This window comes from Lethenteron reissneri, chromosome 24 (genome assembly GCF_015708825.2).
Source record: "Lethenteron reissneri isolate LAM-NWPU_2019-01 chromosome 24, ASM1570882v1, whole genome shotgun sequence".
Taxonomy (NCBI): domain Eukaryota; kingdom Metazoa; phylum Chordata; class Hyperoartia; order Petromyzontiformes; family Petromyzontidae; genus Lethenteron; species Lethenteron reissneri.
The window spans coordinates 1,505,599-1,527,515 of NC_083802.1; the positions used below are offsets into that span (position 1 = coordinate 1,505,599).

The 21,917-nt window shown below is 53.8% G+C and overlaps 2 protein-coding genes across 3 annotated transcripts; one reads left to right on the plus strand and one right to left on the minus strand.

The window, feature by feature from the left end:
* The first annotated feature begins 2,255 nt into the window (after positions 1–2,255).
* C24H1orf210 (chromosome 24 C1orf210 homolog) lies at positions 2,256–9,110 on the plus strand. Of its 2 annotated transcripts, none has more exons than XM_061557917.1 (3): positions 2,256–3,251; positions 6,162–6,230; positions 8,701–9,110. In XM_061557917.1, the coding sequence occupies exons 1-3, from the start codon at positions 3,237–3,239 to the stop codon at positions 9,091–9,093; spliced, it is 477 nt and encodes a 158-aa protein (XP_061413901.1). In that variant the 5' UTR covers positions 2,256–3,236; the 3' UTR covers positions 9,094–9,110. The 2 variants fall into 2 exon arrangements, with proteins under 2 accessions (XP_061413901.1, XP_061413902.1); XM_061557918.1 differs by lacking the exon at positions 2,256–3,251 and adding an exon at positions 5,113–5,378.
* A 270-nt stretch (positions 9,111–9,380) lies between these two features.
* LOC133346393 (zinc finger protein 467-like) lies at positions 9,381–17,104 on the minus strand. The gene is made up of 6 exons (XM_061557915.1): positions 16,999–17,104; positions 13,851–14,429; positions 13,400–13,528; positions 12,749–12,862; positions 12,402–12,633; positions 9,381–11,441 (listed from the first exon to the last, which is right to left on the minus strand). Exons 2-6 carry the CDS (start codon positions 14,359–14,361, stop codon positions 11,024–11,026), a joined length of 1,404 nt encoding a protein of 467 aa, XP_061413899.1. The 5' UTR covers positions 14,362–14,429; positions 16,999–17,104; the 3' UTR covers positions 9,381–11,023.
* Between the last annotated feature and the right edge of the window lie 4,813 nt (positions 17,105–21,917).

Here is a 21,917-nt window from a genome sequence, read left to right on the forward strand (position 1 = left end):
CCCAAGTGGAGATGTTTTTACGCACCGCACCGGGTACTCATTTGAGGCTGAGTCGACCTAGGGGAGGCCCATGTACCGGTTCAGATAATCGTCACCGGTGATGACCGTGAGCGGGAATCGAACTGGGGTCACAGCCGCGTTCAGCAGCGCTCACCGCCTGCACCGCCGCTGAATTGCTAGCGACGTAGTTCCGTCTCCCACTCACTGGGCCACGTCTGGGAAACACAAATGTCACTTGGATCGAACGGGCCCCGTGGCTATGAGATGTTGACTACCTCGCCTGGTACACAGGAGGTCGTGGGTTCGATCTCGACCTTGACGCCTGCTGCTGCTGCTGCTGTATATTTGGAGTTTGCGGTGTTTCTCTCATCATCATCATCACGGTGGCTAGGAGATGTTGACTACCTCGCCTGGTACACAGGAGGTCGTGGGTTCGATCCCGACCTTGACGCCTGCTGCTGCTGTATATTTGGAGTTTGCGGTGTTTCTCTCTCTCCCTGTAGTCGCGGGAATTTTTCTCCGGGTCATCCGGTTTTTTCCCTCCACAATTAAAAACACGCCTTCAGATCAGAGTAATGTGGCCGCTTTGAATTTCCACGTGATAAGCCACTTCGTTGAACTATCATTGGTGGCCAGGTCGCTTCTTAAAAAGAGCGATATGGCTCAGTGGGCCTTACCTGTTGAAATTGAAAATTGTTCATGAATAAAATAAGAAGAGGTGTTTACCATTTCTGGCAATGAAACAGGTGTTAAGATGTTCAAACACAAAATATAAATATTTAGCATTAATCACGCGTACTTGCGGTGAACAAGCACGCGCTGATAATATACGGACGGCATTGTCTTTGAAACTGATTGGCCTCCACCAGACATCAGCAGCAGCCTTCTTTATGGCGCAGTCTCACCAGTGTTAGACCAAAAGGCGAAAAGTGCAAAGACAATTCACTATCAGGGCATTTATATATCGGGGTGAGCGGCTACAAAATGGGAGATTTTTTGCCAGTTTTTCTACTGGCAAAAAAGTGTAGTTTTTAAAAGTTGCCATTCGTGAACCATGCTTCATCATCATCATATCACTATCCATGGGCAAACAGCCCGGAGAACGTGTCCACTGCACATTTCGTCATTTGTTGTTGCCACTCTCCTCTGTCTTGCAGTGCCAATATGCTCAAGTATAGGCCACATTTTTCTGGCGCCAATCTTATGTCATCGCCAAGATATGCTCCATTAGGTCATCATTTTTTTTGCCGTTCCTTTCATTTTTCCCAACCACACCATTTTAGTTTCCATCTTGTCCATCCTACATTTGTCCAAATAGTGCCAGTTTCCTTCTCGTCATTGACCTTCTTCTAGCGACCCATGTAGTTGTGTAAGAATCAGGAGTTTGCCATTGTGAGCCTGCCAACACACAACCCGAGTGAAACGACGCTTGGAGTCTACCACGGAACGTGGCAGTGAAGCCATCTCAATGTGCCAAACACTCGTTATTACAGTGATAGGTTTTTACCCTTTCAACTGGTACAAAAACTGACACCTTTATATAAGGCATCATGTTTGCAATAACCACAACACAAGCAGTCAAAATGCAAACAAAAAGAAACAACTCTGATAATGATATACACTGTCCTTGAAGTTGATTGGTCCACACCCAAGACAGCTTTTCTTAGAGCCTAGTCTCCATTGGTGTTGGACCAGATGACGCCAAAAGGCGTACAACTCAAAAACAGCGCACTATCAGAGTATTGAGAGCTCGGGGTAAGCATTTACACTATGAGACCTCCTTAACCAGTGGCAAAATATAGTGATAGTTTTTTACCCTTTCAACTGGTACAAAACATGATGCCTTGTATAAAGGTGTCAGTATTTGTACCAGTTGAAAGGGTAAAAACCTATCACTATATTTTGCCACTGGTAAAGGAGGTCTCAGTGTAAATACTCGTTATTACATTGGCCAAACATCCCAGTGAGTGCAGGGTTAGACGGCTATGAGGGCCAGGGAGACTCGAGGGTTGTGGATAGGGGGTCTGAGCGGTAGGGATAGTGGTCTGTGAAGGGTTGCTAAAGGAGTCGGGTCTTTGAGGCTTCGGGATAAGGAGATGACGAATATTGATGAGGGGTTCGAGTGGTGAGGTGGGTGGGTGGTAGAGTTATGGGGACTCTGAGGATGAGGTGTAGTGGTCAGATGACGGGTCTTAGTGAACGATAGGGGTAGAGGGGGTCTTCGTGAACGATAGGGGTCGATAAGGTGCCATGTTGAAGGTTAGAGACACGGATATAGGGTAAGTGGGTTGGAGTATGTGAGGAGTATGTAGATTTAAGAGTGTAATGATTTCCCCTTCACCTGCCCAGGCACCCTCCTCCCGGTCAAAGTCCACGGCCAAACAGACGCAGTGAGGTCTCTTCCGCTTATAGCATAGCCCTGTCTTACCTGCCCTGACTACCTGCCCTGTCTTACCTGCCCTGACTACCTGCCCTGTCTTACCTGCCCTGTCTTACCTGCCCTGTCTCACCTGCCCTGACTACCTGCCCTACCTGCCCTGTCTATCTGCCCTGTCTACCTGCCCTGTCTATCTGCCCTGTCTTACCTGCCCTGTCTTACCTGCCCTGACTACCTGTCCTGTCTTACCTGCCCTGACTACCTGCCCTGTCTTACCTGCCCTGTCTTACTTGCCCTGTCTTACCTGCCCTGACTACCTGTCCTGTCTTACCTGCCCTGACTACCTGTCCTGTCTTACCTGCCCTCTCTACCTGCCCTGTCTTACCTGCCCTTTCTCACCTGCCCTGTCTTACCTGCCCTGACTACCTGCCCTGTCTACCTGCCCTGTCTTACCTGCCCTGTCTCACCTGCCCTGTCTTACTTGCCCTGTCTTACCTGCCCTGTCTTACCTGCCCTGTCTTACCTGCCCTGACTTACCTGCCCTGTCTTACCTGCCCTGTCTTACCTGCCCTGTCTTACCTGCCCTGTCTACCTGCCCCGTCTCCTCTCTGTATCAGTCTCTGTCTACCTGCCCTGTCTTACCTGCCCTGTCTTACCTGCCCTGACTTACCTGCCCTGTCTTACCTGCCCTGACTACCTGCCCTGTCTTACCTGCCCTGTCTCCTCTCTGTGTCAGTCTCTGTCCACCTGCCCTGTCTCACTGCCCTGCCCACCTTCTGGCCGCATGCCCTGCCAGGGCAGCGGGGTCTAGCTCGGGCTGACTGAGCCCCCTTGGTGCAGAGGGGACACCGACCCCCAGATGGGCCACCCGCAGGTACTGGCACGGGGGTTGAGGCCCCCTCACACTTTACATCGCACGACTGGCACGGGTACAGGGCAATGTGACACACACAGCGACACACACACACACAGTGACACAGTGTGACACACACAGCGACACACGCACACAGTGACACAGTGTGACACACACAGCGACACACACACACAGTGACACAGTGTGACACACACAGCGACACACACACACAGTGACACAGTGTGACACACACAGCGACACACACACAGTGACACAGTGTGACACACACAGCGACACACACACACACAGTGACACAGTGTAACACACACAGCGACACACACACACAGTGACACAGTGTGACACACACAGCGACACACACACACAGTGACACAGTGTGACACACACAGTGTGACACACACAGTGACACACACACACAGTGACACAGTGTGACACACACAGCGACACACACACACAGTGACACAGTGTGACACACACAGCGACACACACACACAGTGACACAGTGTGACACACACAGTGTGACACACACAGTGACACACACACAGTGACACAGTGTGACACACACACACAGTGACACAGTGTGACACACACACAGTGACACACACAGCGACACAGTGTGACACACACAGTGACACATTGTGACACACACACACAGTGACACACACAGTGACACAGTGTGACACACACAGCGACACATCGTGACACACACAGTGACACACACAGTGACACACACACAGTGACACAGTGTGACACACACACAGTGACACAGTGTGACACAGTGTGACACACACAGCGACACAGTGTGACACACACAGCGACACAGTGTGACACACACAGTGACACAGTGTGACACACACAGTGACACAGTGTGACCCACAAAGTGACACAGTGTGACACACACAGTGACACACACAGCGACACAGTGTGACACACAAAGTGACACACACAGTGACACACACACAGTGACACAGTGTGACACACACAGCGACACACACAGTGACACAGTGTGACACACACAGTGACACCCAGCCAGTGTGCGCGACATTACAACAAACACAAAGATCCCCCGTGTAGCCTCTAACAGACTGTAGGGGCAAGTGCTGTTAGCGAGTAGCAGCAGCAGCACCTATGAAGGAGACAAAGACAAAGATCCCCCGTGTAGCCTCTAACAGACTGCTGGGGCAAGTGCTGTTAGTAGCGAGTAGCAGCAGCACCTATGAAGGAGACAAAGACAAAGATCCCCCGTGTAGCCTCTAACAGACTGTCGGGGCAAGTGCTGTTAGAAAGTAGCAGCAGCGCCTATGAAGAAGACAAAGACAAAGATTCCCCGTGTAGCCTCTAACAGACTGTAGGGGAAAGTGCTGTTAGCGAGTAGCAGCAGCACCTATGAAGGAGACAAAGACAAAGATCCCCCGTGTAGCCTCTAACAGACTGTAGGGGAAAGTGCTGTTAGCGAGTAGCAGCAGCACCTATGAAGGAGACAAAGATCCCCCGTGTAGCCTCTAACAGACTGTAGGGGCAAGTGCTGTTAGCGAGTAGCAGCAGCGCCTATGAAAGAGACAAAGACAAAGATCCCCCGTGTAGCCTCTAACAGACTTGGGGCAAGTGCTGTTAGTAGCGGGTAGCAGCACCTATGAAGGCCGGCACGTCACACGCGGGGGGGGGGGTGACCAGCACCACGCCAGCCGCCTTTGTCTCCCCGGTGTGACGTTAAAACTACACACAGCATCACCAACTACTCATTCTCGGCCGTGTTGACTTAAGGCTAAAAAAAGGCAGTAAAACTCACTCAGGCGTTGTGTCGCAACGCAACGCAAACGCGCAGTGTCACAGCCGGACGCGTGGCTCTGCGTGTGTATGGGGGGGTACAACGCCTTCACAGGTTCTGTGGCAATTCAAACTCTTTGTTTCTTTCGGTAAAGTCACGTAGGTACAATATAATTTGAATCTAGGGGGAATTGTGCTGGGATTGTGCCTGTGTTGTGTGTGTTTGATCTTAATTTTGGAGCTTTCGTGACCGCAGGAGTTATTATTTGGTTCTTTCGGTAAAGTCACGTATAAAGATAAAATAATAAATTAAATAATAGCATAATACGACGTTTCGATTGCAACACAAGCAATCATCATCAGGTATAAAAGGAATAGCAACAAAAATCTAACCAGAAAACTATGTCTGTCTTGTGTGTGTTTGGCCCGCAGGTTGTGTTTGTCTCAGTCGTGTGTTGTGTTTGAATGTGTTTGAATGTCCACGTTAATTCCAACCGGTCTCAGCGCCGAGTAGCAGCTCTGTACAGCGTTTGCGTTTTCTTGATTACGATGTTTGAGCTCCCGATTTGAATTGGCCGGGGGGGGGGGGGGTAATTCCACCGTCGCAATATGCATCTCGTTTGCATGGGTAGGTCAGAGCGGTGCTTACCGAGTATGGCACTGTGGGGTTTTTATTTATTCAAAGTTATTACTTGATCAACCAGGTAAGGAGGAGAACTCAACGAGAGCGGGGTAAGGGTCTCATTTGCAAGAGTTGACCCTGGAGGCAGCAAAAATTTACTAAAGCAAAGCAAAATAAAGTAACGCAATGGAGCAAATAGCAATCCGAGCAACAGCAGTGACGATTGTCTGAACCGGACCTCCCCAAGGTCGACTCAGCCTCAAATGAGTAGCTGTTGTGGTATAGACATCGCCACGAGGGAGACAAAGGCGGCCGATAGTGGTGCTGGACATCCACCCCCTCGTGTGCCGTGCTGGCCTTCACAGGTGCTCTTCGCGAACACCACTTGCTTCTCAAGTACGTGAAGACGACTGGGGGCATCTGTGTCTTTGTGATTAATGTGGAGTGTTGGTGGGCGTGGAGGTGGCGGTCCGGTTGATGTCAGGATGTGTGGTCATGGTGTTGGTGTCTTTGTTATTCTGCAGGCGTTCACAATGGCAACCTGCTGGGCTCTCTGCGCGATGCTCTGCTCTCTGCTCATCGATCCGTGCCAGGTTTGACCCCCACAGGGCCCAGAGATTCTCTCCCAACGATCACGGAGCCCACGCCGTTCTCCCGGGCCGCAGGGCCCTGTGGGCAGCAGAGGGCAGCAGGGCCAGGCTACGTAGAGGGTCTGGCCTCCCTTCACCTCCCTACACGGATTTTCGAAACGTTTTTTGGTTTGGCCATGTTTGTTTGTTGTAGTACAGAGTTAGACTGATGGCCTTAAACTAAGTTTGCTTGTGGTTATTGTTGTTGTCGTTTGACTTGCATCCCACTGGGATTTTTGCACACAGCGTTGGTGTACGGTTCTTTTTCTGCAATATTTTGCTGTCTTTTTTCTGTTTGCACTTAGTCACTTTAAGATGTTTCTTGTTCATGTTTTTTGCTTGTTGCGGTTGCACCCGATTCAAGAGCCGAATGGCTCACAGGGCTACACCAAATAAATGAACTTGAACTGCCAATCTGAGACACCACACTGGGCCTCAGAATAAGTCCAATCAGGGCAGATCTCTGCAGCGAAGCAGATGTGAGCCCGACTAACACTTGGCTGGGTGGCTGCCCAGAAACACCAGACTCGGCCTACGAGGTGGCCAGGAGATGGCAGGGCAGCGTTGGATTCTTCAACCAATCTGTGCGGAGTGTTTAAGTGTCACCCTTTCTTATGAGTGATAGGTTATCTCCGGGGTCACCCGTTTCCTACCACACAAAGCCACTCTCATTCATACATTGGCAGACATCTCAATGCAGCGGCACTCTTCTGAGAGCATCTTGAGACATCACTGAGGCTCTCCTAGGAAGCGTCACGGTGGCGATGTTAACTACCTCACATGGTGTACAGGAGGTCGTGGGTTCACTCCTGACCCCGACTCCTGCTGCTGTATATTTGGAGTTTGCGTGTCTCTCTCTCTCTCTCTGCCTGTGGTGAGATGTTAACTACCTCGCCTGGTGTACAGGAGGTCGTGGGTTCACTCCTGACCACGACTCCTGCTGCTGTATATTTGGAGTTTGCGTGTCTCTCTCTCTCTGCCTGTGGTGAGATGTTAACTACCTCGCCTGGTGTACAGGAGGTCGTGGGTTCACTCCTGACCCCGACTCCTGCTGCTGTATATTTGGAGTTTGCGTGTCTCTCTCTCTCTCTCTCTGCCTGTGGTGAGATGTTAACTACCTCGCCTGGTGTACAGGAGGGCGTTGAGTTCAATCCCGACCTGACGCCTGCTGCTGTATATTTGGAGTTTGCACGTTCTACCCGCAGTCGCGTGGATTTTTCTTCGGGTTCTCCGGTTTTTCTCTCCACATTTTAGAATCAACATGCGTTTAGAGTATTTGGCTGCTATACATTTGCACATGATAGGCCACTTGGTTGAGCTATCATTTGTGGCCGGGTTGCTTCTGAAAATGAACTACATAGCTCAATGGGCCTTACCTGGTAAAAGTGTAGTTTCAAAAAGTTTCCATTTGTGACCCATGCGTCATCATCATCATCACGATCCATGAGCAGATAAGCCCGTAAGCCATCTGCCCCCATGGATAGTTGAGTTTTAAAGAAGGCCACGGCTATTTACGTCGTCTCTGCCTCCGAGGGGCTCACGCCCGGAGGTCACGGCTGCAGCGATGGTTGGTGTTTATGGTTGGGGCTCGCCTCCTCGACGCCTTTATTGCCGCGCCTGCACCCCCGACCCTTCCTGCCAACCGTCGGCTGCTGGGGGACCCCCGGGCGCGTTGCGAATTCAAAGGTCGCACGCGCCGCGTCCCCCACACACACACAGGGATCACAGCAGGGGCCAGGATATCGAGCGTCAGGGGCCCTCACTGCCACAACCGGGGCCCGTCTGAGACTCCAATATCCTTCTAGATTTGAAGCTTTCGTGACTGCAAGGATTCATATTCTTAGGTTTTTTCGGTAAAGTCATTATATAAACGGAGTGGTAGCTCCTGCAATCTCTCATTTACTTGATACAGCTGTCGTGGCTGTGACGGTTCCACCTGAAGACGGAAGCTTGTGTTGCCTCCGAAACGTCGTGATTTTTATTTTATTTTACTTTTATTAACTCCAATATCCACCACCAGATCCTTAACGTCGTACTAACGTTTAAACCCGGGACTATTTGATTTTTTTTTATGATGCAAAGTGGATGTTGGACACCGAAGAGTATGTGGATCGTATTTGGAAGGGCGCAGGTTCAAAGTTCAATTGGGGAAGAGGGGGGGGGGGGAGTCGACCGAGCCCGTCGCCCTTCCAGGGTGGATAAAACAGCCATCCCTCCGGGTGGAAGTCAACAATGGTTGTGCAACACAACACTCGCCTCTGTCACAAGAATATGGAATTTCCGCCACTGGCTCAGGGCTGCAAAAGCAAAGCCAACGAGCGCCAGCCGCTTAGTAAAGAGACGCCGCGGTTACTGAAATAACGGAGGAGCGGTGTGAAGTAACGAAGCACCACCCCCCTCCTCCTCCTCCTCTTCGTCTCGTGTGGCCGCACAGGCGGCGGACACCACCCCGGCGACAATCGGCGGCAACGGCACCACCGCGGCGAGCACCGGCACGAGCCAGCCGGGGCGCGCCCTGCACGCCGTGCTGGCAGTCATGGGCGTGGGGCTGGGCCTCTCGCTGCTGCTCGCCGTCGCCGTCAAGTGGCGCAGCTGCTACGAGCACCTGCGCGGCTTCCGGCACCAGCGGCTGGCCGAGGGCGACCGTGCCCACGGCCACAACTTGGGGGAGCCCGGCCTCGCCGTGGTGTCGGGCCCGGGGTTCGGGGCGGCGGGTGGCGCGACGCGCGGCGCCGGAGAAGACGGCGGCGACGACGGCTTCATCGAGGACGGGTACCTCGACGACGCCATCTTCAAGATCGACTCCGACTCCGACATGGAATGCTGAGGGCCCCCCCCCCCCCCCCCCCCGGGGCAGCACGACGACAAGACAGACGCTCCAGACCCTGACCTCGGCCCGCGACCCAGACTTTACCCCAGTCTCTCCTAAAGCCATAACCCAGACACCCTGAACAAAACCCCAACTCAATTCCTATGATCCTGAGCCAATGTCTCGAATGTGTGACGCAGACCTCTCGTTATTACCCAGACGCCTCAACCTCGAACCAATATCACCTGACCCTCACCTGGTGATCCCTCACCCCTGGACCAGACCTTGCCTTTTTAACCCAATCCCTGTTCCCATGACGCTCCGCCCTCCCTGATCTGACAAGGACCACCGAGTGTGCCGTGATCCGCCAGCCCTCCTCCCTCCCTCCGCCGATCTCAGCCGCGACTGCGAGCGGTGTTCGATTTAAAACGCCCACGTGCGCAATTTCACTGCTGGTTTGAATTTTCGCGTGTTGTTGTTGTTTTTGTTTTGCCGCGAGTCCTAGACCGTTCGATTCCTCTCCTCTCCCTCACCCTGGCTCAGCCTGGCTCCCATCTGCCGTGCTCACAAACCACACGTGCTCATTTTGTACCCCGCATTCTGAAGCCTTACAACGCTGAATTTATTGTGTAAACTATGATAAGGTTAAAATAAACATACATTTACTGTTTTCGTCGTCGTTGTAATTGTCGTCGCTACGATTCGAAATGGATCGTCGCCGCTTGAACGTGCGCCCGGTCGAAATCACGGCGGACTCGGCGGCGAGGGAGCGTGAACACGCGTCGTGGAGAGAGGCGAGGGTGGCGAGACACGAGGCGTAGACACGAGACAGACACGAAGCAACAGGAGACACGAGAGGGAGAAGAGACACGCGCACACAGAGGGGGACACCGGTGAGACACAAGGTGGAGACACAAAGGACGGGGGGGGGGGGGGGGGACCCCCGCAGTTGCCGTCTCCCGTTGCAGTTGCTCAGCTTCCGCAAGGCTCCGGCTCTTAAGCGTCCACTCCTACGCACGGGGACCGTTCTGATGAGCGCGCGCACCGTGCGTGCACGTGCACACGTAGGTGTGCGAACGGGAGGGTGTATGGGCATGTGCATGTGTTTGCGTGCATGAGCGTACGTGTTCGTGTGTGCAAATATAAATATCTCCTCCTCTTGCCCAGGAGTGTCCGACCTTAAGATGGCCGAGGTCGTCGCCTCTTAAGAGTGCCATCTTTGGCATGTTTATTACGTCTACTTACCTAGGAAAGCCTCGTCAAGTGTTACGATTCTTCTTCAGGCTTTTCCAATGCTAGGTATAGACACATCAAATTTGGACCGCGACACCAGGAAGTGGCCTACTCTTGCGAATGTCACGGGATCTTAAAACGCCCATTGTGATATTTAACATATTTAACGTTATATTTTTTACGGTCAATGCATACTGCAGTATTAATCAGGGCAGCCGATGAAATCGAAACGTGTACCTTTGCAACAAGAGACGAGCGACACTGCTGGGCCATGTCACCGCCCTTGGTGTTAGGCGCGTGATGATTCAGGCGATTCGATTCGAAAATCGATACTTTTCCGTCTCGTTTGTATCGTCCCGTTTGCATTGTTTCTCTCTCACTTTGTACGCTTTCACTTGCTCCAGCGGAGCCTGTAACGTAACAATTGCATATCGCTTGCGTAAGCCGCTCGCTCGCTCGCGCGCGAGTCGATGCGCACGCAGCGCTGCGAGCGTCGGAATCGCCGCATCGTTCACGACAGAGCCTCCGGCGTTTCGGTACGGTCGGCGGGGGCCCAGTCGGCGCCCCCCAAGAGACCGATGGACCCCCCCCCCGGTAGTCAAGTCGGGAGCTGACGGCAAAACCCGGCGGTTTCGGGTTGGCGGTAGGACCTGGTAGTCGTTTTAAGGTGGGGGGGTCAGCCCAGCGCGGGGGAGAAGGCCCGGCAAGCGCTGGGCTAGAGGCCGGCGGGCCCGGCGTCGTTGCGATGCGTGCGCTTGTGCCGGTTCAGGTTGGACGACTGCGTGAAGGCCTTGCCGCACACGTTGCACACGTGGGGGCGCTCGCCCGTGTGCGTGCGCGAGTGGTACAGCAGGTGGCCCGCCTGCGAGAAGGTGCGTCCGCACTGCCCGCACGCGTACGGCTTCTCCCCCGCGTGGATGCGCGCGTGCACGCGCAGCTGGCAGTTGTGGCGGAAGCGCTGGCCGCACACGCCGCAGGCGAACGGCCGCTCCGACAGGGGCAGCGCCGGCGGCAGGGGCAGCGGGGGCAGCGCCAGCGACGACGACGAGGAGGAGCGGCACCAGCGCGCCGTGGCAGGAGGGGGCGGCGGGGCCAGCGGGAAGCTTGGGCCGATCGGAGCATCCGACACGAAGCTGGAGATGCGGGCACACCGAGCGGCGGATGTGGTTCACGCCACGGACGTACAGGCAAACAGAGACAGAGATCCCCCGTATAGCCTCATCAGACCGTTGGGGCAAGTGCTGTTAATGAGCACCTATGGAGGCCTATGAATGGCAGATGAGGGTGTGGGTGGCTAGCACCATGCCCCACCGCCTATGTCTCCCCAGAAGCGATGTTTACACACCACACGAGGCACTAATTTGAGGCTGAGTCAACCTAGAGGAGGCCCAGGACCGGTTCAGATAATAATCATCACTGGTGTTGGCCATGAGCGAGAATCGAACTCAGGTTACCGGGTTTGTAGCGCAGCGCGCTAAACGCTACACTACCGCTCCGCCCAAAGGCAGCCGGGCGTGGTGCTGGCCACCCGCCCCCTCGTGTCCCGTGCCAGCCTTCATAGGTGTTTCGCTAACAGCACTTGCCCCAACAGTCTCTTAAGGCTATATGGGGGATCTTTGACATAAAGGCACCATCACACATATATAGACGGACACAATGACAATCACCATGACCATCACACCCACGCCATCATATGCACCGTCACACACATTCGCAGCATAAATCACACCCACATACACACTGTAACGGTTACCCTAAGATGCAAAGTGACAGTGACATCTCCACAACGTTTGTGCCAGGCTATGTGCATTGAGACTATTACGGGAAGTGTGAAAGGCTCGCTGGCAGGTCACAGGACAAACCCATGTGTTACTGACTGAGATGGCTGATATGCACCACCTGTTCTCCATAATAAAAACAACCGCCATTCGCCAAGTGTCAGTGACGTCACCACAGTGCTTGTGCCGGGCTATGTCCACTTTAAGGCCATGTGAAGCGTCGAAAGCCCGCTCGCAGGAAGTCATGGGGCAGACCCAGCTGGTGCCACGGGTTGACCGAGATGACTGGCATCACCGCTCACGCAACCCCCGTACCTGTACGTGTCTGTATCCAGGCTGCCGTACGTCTCCCCCAGCCCCTCTCTGGACATCCCCTCGGACTGCTCCATCTGCCCAGAGCCGGGGCCCACGCAGGGGAGGGGCCCCCCGCGGGAGGCGGGGCCCTCAGACGCGGGGCCCCCCAGGGGCTCCTGCCGGTCCCAGCCCCCCCTGCTGCGCACGCCCCCTGCTGGGCCTGGGGTTGCTCCAATGCAAACCTGGCCTCCTGCTGCAGCACGGAGGAGGGGCATGGAATCAACGGGCAGGGCAGGAGTGCAGAACCGTGGAAGCGGTGAAGGTAGGGCTGTGGGGGTCGGAGGGCGGCGAGGGGCAGCGGGAGGTACCGTCACAGGAGTCGTCGCGCTCCATCTTGACCTTGCGGTCGCTGTCGTCGCCGTCGCCGTCGTGGAACGGGGGGGCGTCCTGCTCCACGGGGCTCGGGGGACGCTCCACCGGCACTGGCACCGCGGTGGACCCACGGTGAACAGACATGTATACCGTGGTGAGCCCATGGTGAATGTACACCGCAGTGAAAATTGGCACACCGTGCAGAAACAAAGGCGGACCGTCGTAGACCACTGTGGTCTGAGAGCGGTTTCTAGTGGTGCCGCGTGAGTGTGGTAGTGTAGTGTGTTCGTGTGCGAGACGTATCGGAACGGTTAGCGAGCCATGTTACGAACTCAGCGACCCGAGTTCGATTCCCGCTCGTGGTCGTCAACACCAATGAAGATTATCTGAATCGGTCCTGGGCCTCCCCTCGGTCGACTCAACCTCAAACAAGTACCTGGTGCGATGTGTAAACATCGCCACTGGGGAGACAAAGGCAGCCGGGCATGGTGCTGTCCCCCACCCCCTCGCTTGTGTGCCGTGCCGTGCCGGCCTTCAAAAGGTGCTCACAAACAGCACTTGGCCCAACAGTCGGTTAAGGCTATATGGGGGATCTGTGTCTTTGTGTTAGTGTCCTGTTAGTGCGGTAGGGTGGTGTGGTTGCTCACCGGTTGGCGCGTGCGCCCCCCAACCATGCTCCAGGCCGTACACACCCTCGGCGCCGTCGTGGCCGCTGGCCACCGCCACCTCATCCTCGTCCTCCTCTTCGTCGGCCTCAGAGCGCCCAACCTCTCCCTCTGCACGCACACCAGACATCGCACCACCACGACCGTCACCTGCCGAGGCTCATAATTGCAATGTTGGAGACAAGGAGACCGTGCCGTTGTTACCGTGAATTCCAAGTCTCCTGGCTGTGTTAAATCCGGCCATGCCACAAGTTCGGTGTCTCAGAGAGGAAAACAAGAGTAAAATAATAGCCCCCAGCTAGCGCCGATTTTTGCGAAAGCATTCAGTGATTGGCGTCCACATCTGCGGGGGTTCTGCACGACTCTCGAAATCCCCGGGCCCGCCGTGTCGGGATAGCAGAAGGCGCGAGCACGTGGAGAGAGACTGGCGCACCTGCAAAGGGGCTGGGCTCCTCGTGTTCCGCCAGCAGCCCGGCCTGGTGCCCGACGGCCGGGTCCAGGGAGCTGAGGCGCGCGGCGAAGAGCGCCAGCTCACGGCTCAGGCTCGTGAGTTGCGCCACCATCACGTCGAGGAGGCCGCCCAGCGACGGATGCTGTTGGTGCTGATGGCGCCCCGTTGGCGTCTCGGCAGATGCGTACACCGCGTGGTCGTGGCGCCGGGACGCGACGTGCGGCACCAGCGCCTCGAGCGTGCGGCGCAGCACGGCGTAGAAGGCGAAGGGCAGGCGCTGGCGCGCCGCCGAGAAAAGCTCGGCCCGCACGAGCGGGGGCTCGGCACACGCCAGCAGATCTTCGTAGTCCCCGATCCCCAGCTCCCGCTCCATGGCCTGGGCGAACGGCAGCTTCATGCCCTGGGCCGAGAGCCACGCGGGGAAGTCCGCGCGCGGGTCCGGCCCCAACAACGCCACACCGCCGCCCGGCATAGCCACCGCCGCCGCCGCCATTCCCGCTGCCTCGAGGAGGGGGGCGGAGGGAAAGCAGAGGGGGGCGCCACCGAGTTGCCAGAGGGAAACTGGAAATGGAAATATCGCAGACAAGAACACAATTAAAAACGTAGCAGATTTAACAATACATACCAATGTAAGATCATTAAAATCCCTCCATGCCTATCTGAAATTGTCTTACAGGAACATTGCCATTAATAATTGCCAATATACAGCGCGACATACACACGTGCAAAGGGTTGTACGTGATGTGACACATGAAGCACCGATTGTGAGTGCCTGATGGATTGAGGGACTTACATTCTCATGTTCTGAAAAAGGTAATCATCACTAGAATCTCCAGGTTAAAAGGATAACAATAATAATAATGCAAATCGATAATGCGCATTCCATCCTAGGATCCTAATGTCCAATGCATAAAAAAACACGGAACAAAATCAGAACCAGGGGCAACCGACCAAACTAAAGAGAGATGGGTCACTTTAAAGAGATGGGTTTTCAAAGCAGACTTAAATATATCTACCGACTCCGATCGCCTGATCTCAAGTGGCAAGGCGTTCCATAGCTTTGGTGCCACGCTAACAAAAGCACCGGTCACCAAAAGAGTGCAACCTAGACCTGTGAGTGCTGAGCAGTTGGAGATCAAAAGATATTAAGGACCTTAATGGAATATATAAATGTATTAGTTCCTGCAAGTAATGTGGGGTGAGCCCTTTTAAAGCCTTATAGGTTAATGGCAGTATCTTAAAATCCACTCAGAAGCTGACCGATAGCAGAAAATTGGGGTACACTTTGGCACACATATCGTCAAGTTTATGCTCATAACTAGGAAAAAACAAAAAAACGAAACGTAACATTTTGGACCCACAAAACTTGTGGGGGCAAGGCAAACATTTTCACATTTTAATGTTTGGAATCTCAACGACGAAAGTTTTTGAATCCGGAACTCTTCCACGTTGCTGGTCCCAAAAAAACCCATCTCAGGGTTCAGAAAAAAGTAACATTTTAGAGAATCTCTTGGAAAGAGCGTGCCACTTGAGTCAACGTAAAAGTTGTCAGCGCCACACTATCGATCGTGGACATCTGTGAAGAAGAGCTTCCTAGCTCATCGGATTCCTCCTGCAGCCTAAATAAACATTGTGATTCTGAAACTATTGTGTTCTGGAGAAGCTGTTAATAATGCGTGTAACAATTCTGCACCACGAGTTTGCATGACAATATACAATGGAGTGCTAAGCTGGTCACTGGGGCCCGTGAGGTGACTTCTGTAACCGCTTTTCGTCAATATTTAACATTACAGTTACAATGTAAGGCTCCGGTTAATGCATAGCCCACAGGCTAGTATGGTCGACTGCACGGTATCCATTGAAACATTACGCAAGCACTCATAAGAAATAAAACTCAACAATAACACTGTGGCCTTAAAATAAAAATGCACAGTAAAAGACGACGTTTCGGGCAATGTCTCTTCACAAAAGCACTTTAAGGCAGTGTTGCGTGAAATTCCCCTGTAAATCCATTTTTTGAGTTTCGAGACCACGGAGCGAATTACTCAATAACCCGAAAGCTTAACGTGCGGCAATGAATACACGATCTCGTGCGAGACAGACTCGTCCGTCACAATCTATCATTAACTTGTGGAATGTGAGGTAGGCATGAGCGCTCGCCTGCGCGCCTACCAATTACGTTACGTGGGCTCGGAACCACAATCTACGGACGAGAAGACGTTCTGGAAATGAAGACGCAAACGCAGATCTGTACACCTCGTCTGACAGGGCTACAGGGCTACAGGACTTCCCCTCCCAGCCGTTATACAGGGTGCTTTAAAAAATAAATGAAAACACTTCTGAGAATTTGCAACAATTCCACAATAAACTTGCCTGGAGAAGATTCCAGGCGTGTATTGACAATGATGGCGAGCAAGTGGAGACATCCATTCGTTATCTTGTTACGGTGGCATTCTCCGTTATTTCTCCATTAAAAATGATGGTCCCATGTGAGTGTTAACATGTTTTTGAAGCACCCTGTATTATTCCACTGATGCGACTTCGTTCTTCCACTGAACCCCGTGGACACGAGAAGTCTTTAACGTCCCCCATGGGGGTTGTTCCCTAACGCGGTTTGTGTCCGAGTTGATTTCTATCCGCTTCGTCGCTGTGATTGTTTTTAACGTCATTGCTTGCGCAAGTGATACCACGCTGGCCTCTTATTACAGTTCTCACCTGGTTACACGAAATAAACATGACTCGATCACTATGTCCGAACCGCGAAAAGCTCAATCCCAGGAATGAATTCATCCCCGACACACTGCGACCCTAAAGATAAAGGTTAAAACTATCCCCTATACAGTACTGGGATCACAACAGCGAAACTCCCTGGACCGTAAACCCGAACCCCCTGCCTAGGACAGGCAAAGCACCGCGAGGCTGAGGCCAGCGGTCAGAACCCCCTTGTACGAGGAACCCCAATGTTCAAACCCCCGACACCGAGACCCCTTAGACTGGGACTACCAACACCGAACACCCCCCCCCCCGCTTTCAATCGCGCCGCTCGGCCCCGCACTGACTGGGGCAGGGATCCAGGCAACGCGAGGCCTCTCGGCCTACCCCCCCTAGTCGGCCCGCGCCGCCGCTTCACCTGCCTCGCAGCAGGGTCCGCTCCCTTGATGCCGAGTGGGGGTCCCGAGGTCCGTGCGTTGCCCAGGGGGTCCGGGCTCCGGGGTCCGGGGAGGGAGGGAGGAGGGGGGTGGTGGTGGTGGTGGCGACCCCGGCGAGGAGCGGGAGGCTCGGCGCGGCTGCTCGGAGCTCTGCGGCTATGGACGGGGGGGGGGGGGGCCGCGGCGTCGCTGCTCGAGACGCTCCACGGCCATCTTGGGTAGGGAGCGGCGGCGGCCCCGTGCGCGCGGCGTCACCGCCCCGGGGGGGGGGGGGGGGGGTCGCGTCACGCGCGGGTGACGTCACCCGTTGGACTGCGCGAGGGAGTCTCCACCCCCCACTCCCCCTACAAACATGGCGGCCGCAGACTCTCTCCACCCACTATCATCTCCGTATGATGGGTGGGGAGGGTTGGGGGTTTAGGAGAGGGACGGTTGGGGGGGAGTGTTGGGGGGGGGGGTTCGGGGGGAGGGTTGGGGGTCGGGTTGGTGGGTTTGGGGTGGAGTTGGGGGGGCGCGCCCGACCCCTGACCCCCGACCGACCCCTGACCCCCGACCGACCCCTGACCACACGCGCGCTTCGCAAACCGAATCGGACGCAGCAGCAGCAGCAGCGAGAAAAAGCAGCAGCAGCGAGAAGCAGCAGCAGCAGCGAGAAGCAGAAGCAGCAGCAGCGAGAAGAAGCAGCAGCAGCGAGAAGCAGCAGCAGCAGCAGCGAGAAGAAGCAGCGAGAAGCAGCAGCAGCAGCGAGAAGCAGCAGCAGCAGCGAGAAGCAGCAGCAGCAGCGAGAAGCAGAAGCAGCAGCAGCAGCAGCGAGAAGAAGCAGCGAGAAGAAGCAGCAGCAGCGAGAAGCAGAAGCAGCAGCAGCGAGAAGAAGCAGCAGCAGCGAGAAGAAGCAGCAGCAGCGAGAAGCAGCAGCAGCAGCGAGAAGCAGCAGCAGCAGCGAGAAGCAGCAGCAGCGAGAAGCAGAAGCAGCAGCAGCGAGAAGCAGAAGCAGCAGCAGCGAGAAGCAGCAGCAGCGAGAAGCAGAAGCAGCAGCAGCGAGAAGCAGAAGCAGCAGCAGCGAGAAGCAGCAGCAGCAGCAGCAGCGAGAAGCAGCAGAAGCAGCGAGAAGCAGAAGCAGCAGCAGCGAGAAGCAGAAGCAGCAGCAGCGAGAAGCAGCAGCAGCAGCGAGAAGCAGAAGCAGCAGCAGCGAGAAGAAGCAGCAGCAGCGAGAAGCAGCAGCAGCAGCAGCGAGAAGAAGCGAGAAGCGTCCGCGATGGGCACAATGAGAGGCGCATGCGTGCGTGCGATCTTTGTCATTGGGTGTGCTCGATTCGTTTGTTGTTGTTGTTATCGCTGCAACGTCGTTCTAACGTTCTGACCGCCGTGCGCCCCTCCACCCCCTCCGATCCTTTTACTGGGACATCTAAACAAACAAACAAAAAGAGTTTCATAACTCATCGGATTTCCTCGCAGTGATTTAAATAAATATTCCGATGCGAGGAGTCTTGCGTCACCACGCGCGGTTTGTTTTGGTGCCGCTTCCTCTCGACGCTCTGCGGCGACGGCGCACGTGGCCCGGCCCGGCTCGCCCTGCGATTGGTCGGATTCGTGGGGCACAGCCCAGGCCCCGCCCACTCGAGAACCCACGTGGCGTGGCACGTGTGGGTTGTGTTGTTGTTTTTATTAAATCCTTTATATTAAGTTCGCTTGTTTGCTTACGACCGTGCAAATCTTTCGGTCGTTTTTTAACCCACTTCCCGTGATCCAATCGAGCTGACATTTTGCACACAGACTCGTTGTGCGTGACAATTAGTTTTCGTGAAATTTTTTTCTCCAAAATTTTACACTGTTTAGGGAATTTTTTTTTATATTATTACCAATTGCTTAATGGCGGCAGACAATCATCTGACCCAGAGGTGGCAGCCATCTCAAGCCAGAGGACGAGAGGACTCTAGCCGCCACGCATATGAAGGATTTATAGTGAAAAACTTTGTTTTTACGGGTTAATTTTTTTACCTCTTTTATCTGGTAACAAAACTGACACCTTTTTTTTACAAGGAGTCATGTTTGCATAAACCACAATATCTGCAGTCATAATGCAAACAAAAAACATAACTCTGATAATGTATGCACTGTCCTTGAAGTTGATTGGTCCACACCAGAGACAGCTTTCCTTAGAGCCTAGTCTCACATGGTGTTGGACCAGATGACGCCAAAAGGCGCACAACTCGAAGACAATGCACCATCAGAGTATGAGAGCTCGGAGTAAGCATTTACACAAAAAAAGGTGTCAGTTTTGTTGCCAGATAAAATGGTAAAAAAACAATTATCATATTTTTTACTGACAAATGAGGTTCCAATGGTGTGTTGTTGTTGTTGTACCTACTGGGGAAGAAGACAAAGGCGGCCGGGCGTGGTTTCTGGCCACCCGCACCCTCGTGTACCTTCGTAGGCACCGCTACTCGCGAACGGCACTCGCCCCGCTGTTAAGGCTACACGGGGGAGTCTTCGTCTTTGTGCACACACGCTCCATTGTATTCTTAGGTTTTTTCGGTAAAGTCACGTAGGTAAAAAATTTAAATTAATAAAAGTAAAATAAAATAAAAATCACGACGTTTCGGAGGCAACACAAGCTTCCGTCTTCAGGTGGAACTGTCACAGCACGATAGCTGTATCAAGTGAGCTGTACTTTTATTCATTTAAATTTTTTACCTACGTGACTTTTCCGAAAAAACCTAAGAATATGAATCATTGCAGTCACGAAAGCTTCAAATCTAGAACGGTACATTGTGTACATACCAGAGGTGGGACAAAGTCATTGTTATGCAAGTCCAAGTCGAGTCTGAAGTCATCAAATTCATGACTCGAGTCTGACTCGAGTCCAAGTCACATGACTCGAGTCCACACCTCAGGTACATACACATACACGTGTACTGTATACATTATGTGTATAGTGACGTGTGTATACAGGACAGCGCGTGCACACGTACGTGTGTATATACAGTGCAGTGTGTGTACATTCACGTGTGTCGAGACATTGATCGGATGCGTGCACGAGTGTACGTGCACGTGTGTGCACGTGTGTGAATGTGTAAAGTATAATCTATATGCATGTGTACACACGGGGTTGCAAGCGTGAACTGTATATGCTTTCATATATGTTGGTGAATAGGCATGTGTGTTAATGTTTTTCGTTATGTGCATAAATGATTACAATTTGCCAATCCACTGCTCGATTAAAGCCGTGTTGGCAATGGGGGTTGTTTGGCCATACTTCAACTCACTGTTTAGTGCAGGTTTGTCAAGCTGTGGGGGGAGGTGCAGTGTGTTGGGCAGGTTCAGATAAAACTGATTGATGATAGCCGCGGCTCGAGATCAAACCAAGATCTTTGGGTCCATAGTGCAGTACGCCAGCTACTTTGTCATCGTGTTCCCCACAAATATTGAACTTCGCGTGCGCATGAAGAAGGATCGGTCATTGAGCTGCAGGACAATCGATCACATTGCTAACACGAGCCGTGCATGTAACAAGATCCATTCGGCGTGCTGTCACTCGATACCATTGCGCCACTACTTTGTGGTGAGTTGTGCATATAGACGAGTTCGTGCGAGCCAAGGGTGTGTGTGTGTGATACCGTCACTGCAAATGTGGTGTAGACTGAATTCCCAGGTCACTCTCGAAAATGAGCCTATCCTTGTCCCTTTGAGGTTTTGTACGGTAAAACGATACACTTGAAGAGTGAAGTTCCATTGCCCAGCAGGTGATTGGTGATTGACGGGGACACAAGTGGCGGGGCCTGGCAGCGCTGAGCACCCACAGCTGCGTGTGACCCAGAGGTCGCAACCGGGTACCCGATACCCGTACCCTACCCGATACCCGTACCCTACCCGATACCCGTACCCTACCCGATACCCGTACCCTACCCGATACCCGGCTACCCGTACCCGGCCGGGTATGGGTACCCATTTGCGACCCTGGTGCGGCCGGGTACGGGTAAGGAATCAAAACCTGGGGTAGCAACAGGCACTGAATTCAATTGTGGGGGGCCCTCAGCTGGTGTAGCAACAGGCACTGAATCCCAATTGTGGGGGGCTCTCAGCTGGGGTAGCAACAGACACTGAATCCAATTGTGGGGGGCCCTCAGCTGGGGTAGCAACAGGCACTGAATCCAATTGTGGGGGCCCCTTACCTGGGGTAGCAACAGACACTGAATTCAATTGTGGGGGGCCCCTTACCTGGGATAGCAACAGACACTGAATCCAATTGTGGGGGCCCCTTACCTGGGGTAGCAACAGGCACTGAATCCCAATTGTGGGGGGCCCCTTACCTGGGATAGCAACAGACACTGAATCCAATTGTGGGGGCCCCTTACCTGGGGTAACAACAGGCACTGAATCCCAATTGTGGGGGGCCCTTACCTGGGGTAGCAACAGGCACTGAATCCAATTGTGGGGGGCCCTTACCTGGGGTAGCAACAGGCACTGAATGCCAATTATGGGGGGCTCTCACCTGGGGTAGCAACAGGCACTGAATACCAATTATGGGGGGCTCTCACCTGGGGTAGCAACAGACACTGAATCAAATTGTGGGGGGCTCTCACCTGGGGCTCAACTAACAACTGAATCCCAATTGTGGGGGGCCCTCACCTGGGGTAGCAACAGACACTGAATACAATTGTGGGGGGCCCTTACCTGGGGTAGCAACAGGCACTGAATACAATTGTGGGGGGCCCCTTACCTGGGGTAGCAACAGACACTGAATCCCAATTGTGGGGGGCCATCAGCTGGGGCTCAACTAACAACTGATTCCCAATTGTGGGGGGCCCTTACCTTGGTCTCAAAGTGGGAGGGGGGGGGGACGAGACCAACTGAAGTTCCCCCACGAGGTGCCCCCCCGCCCGCCTCCACACGGGGGCGC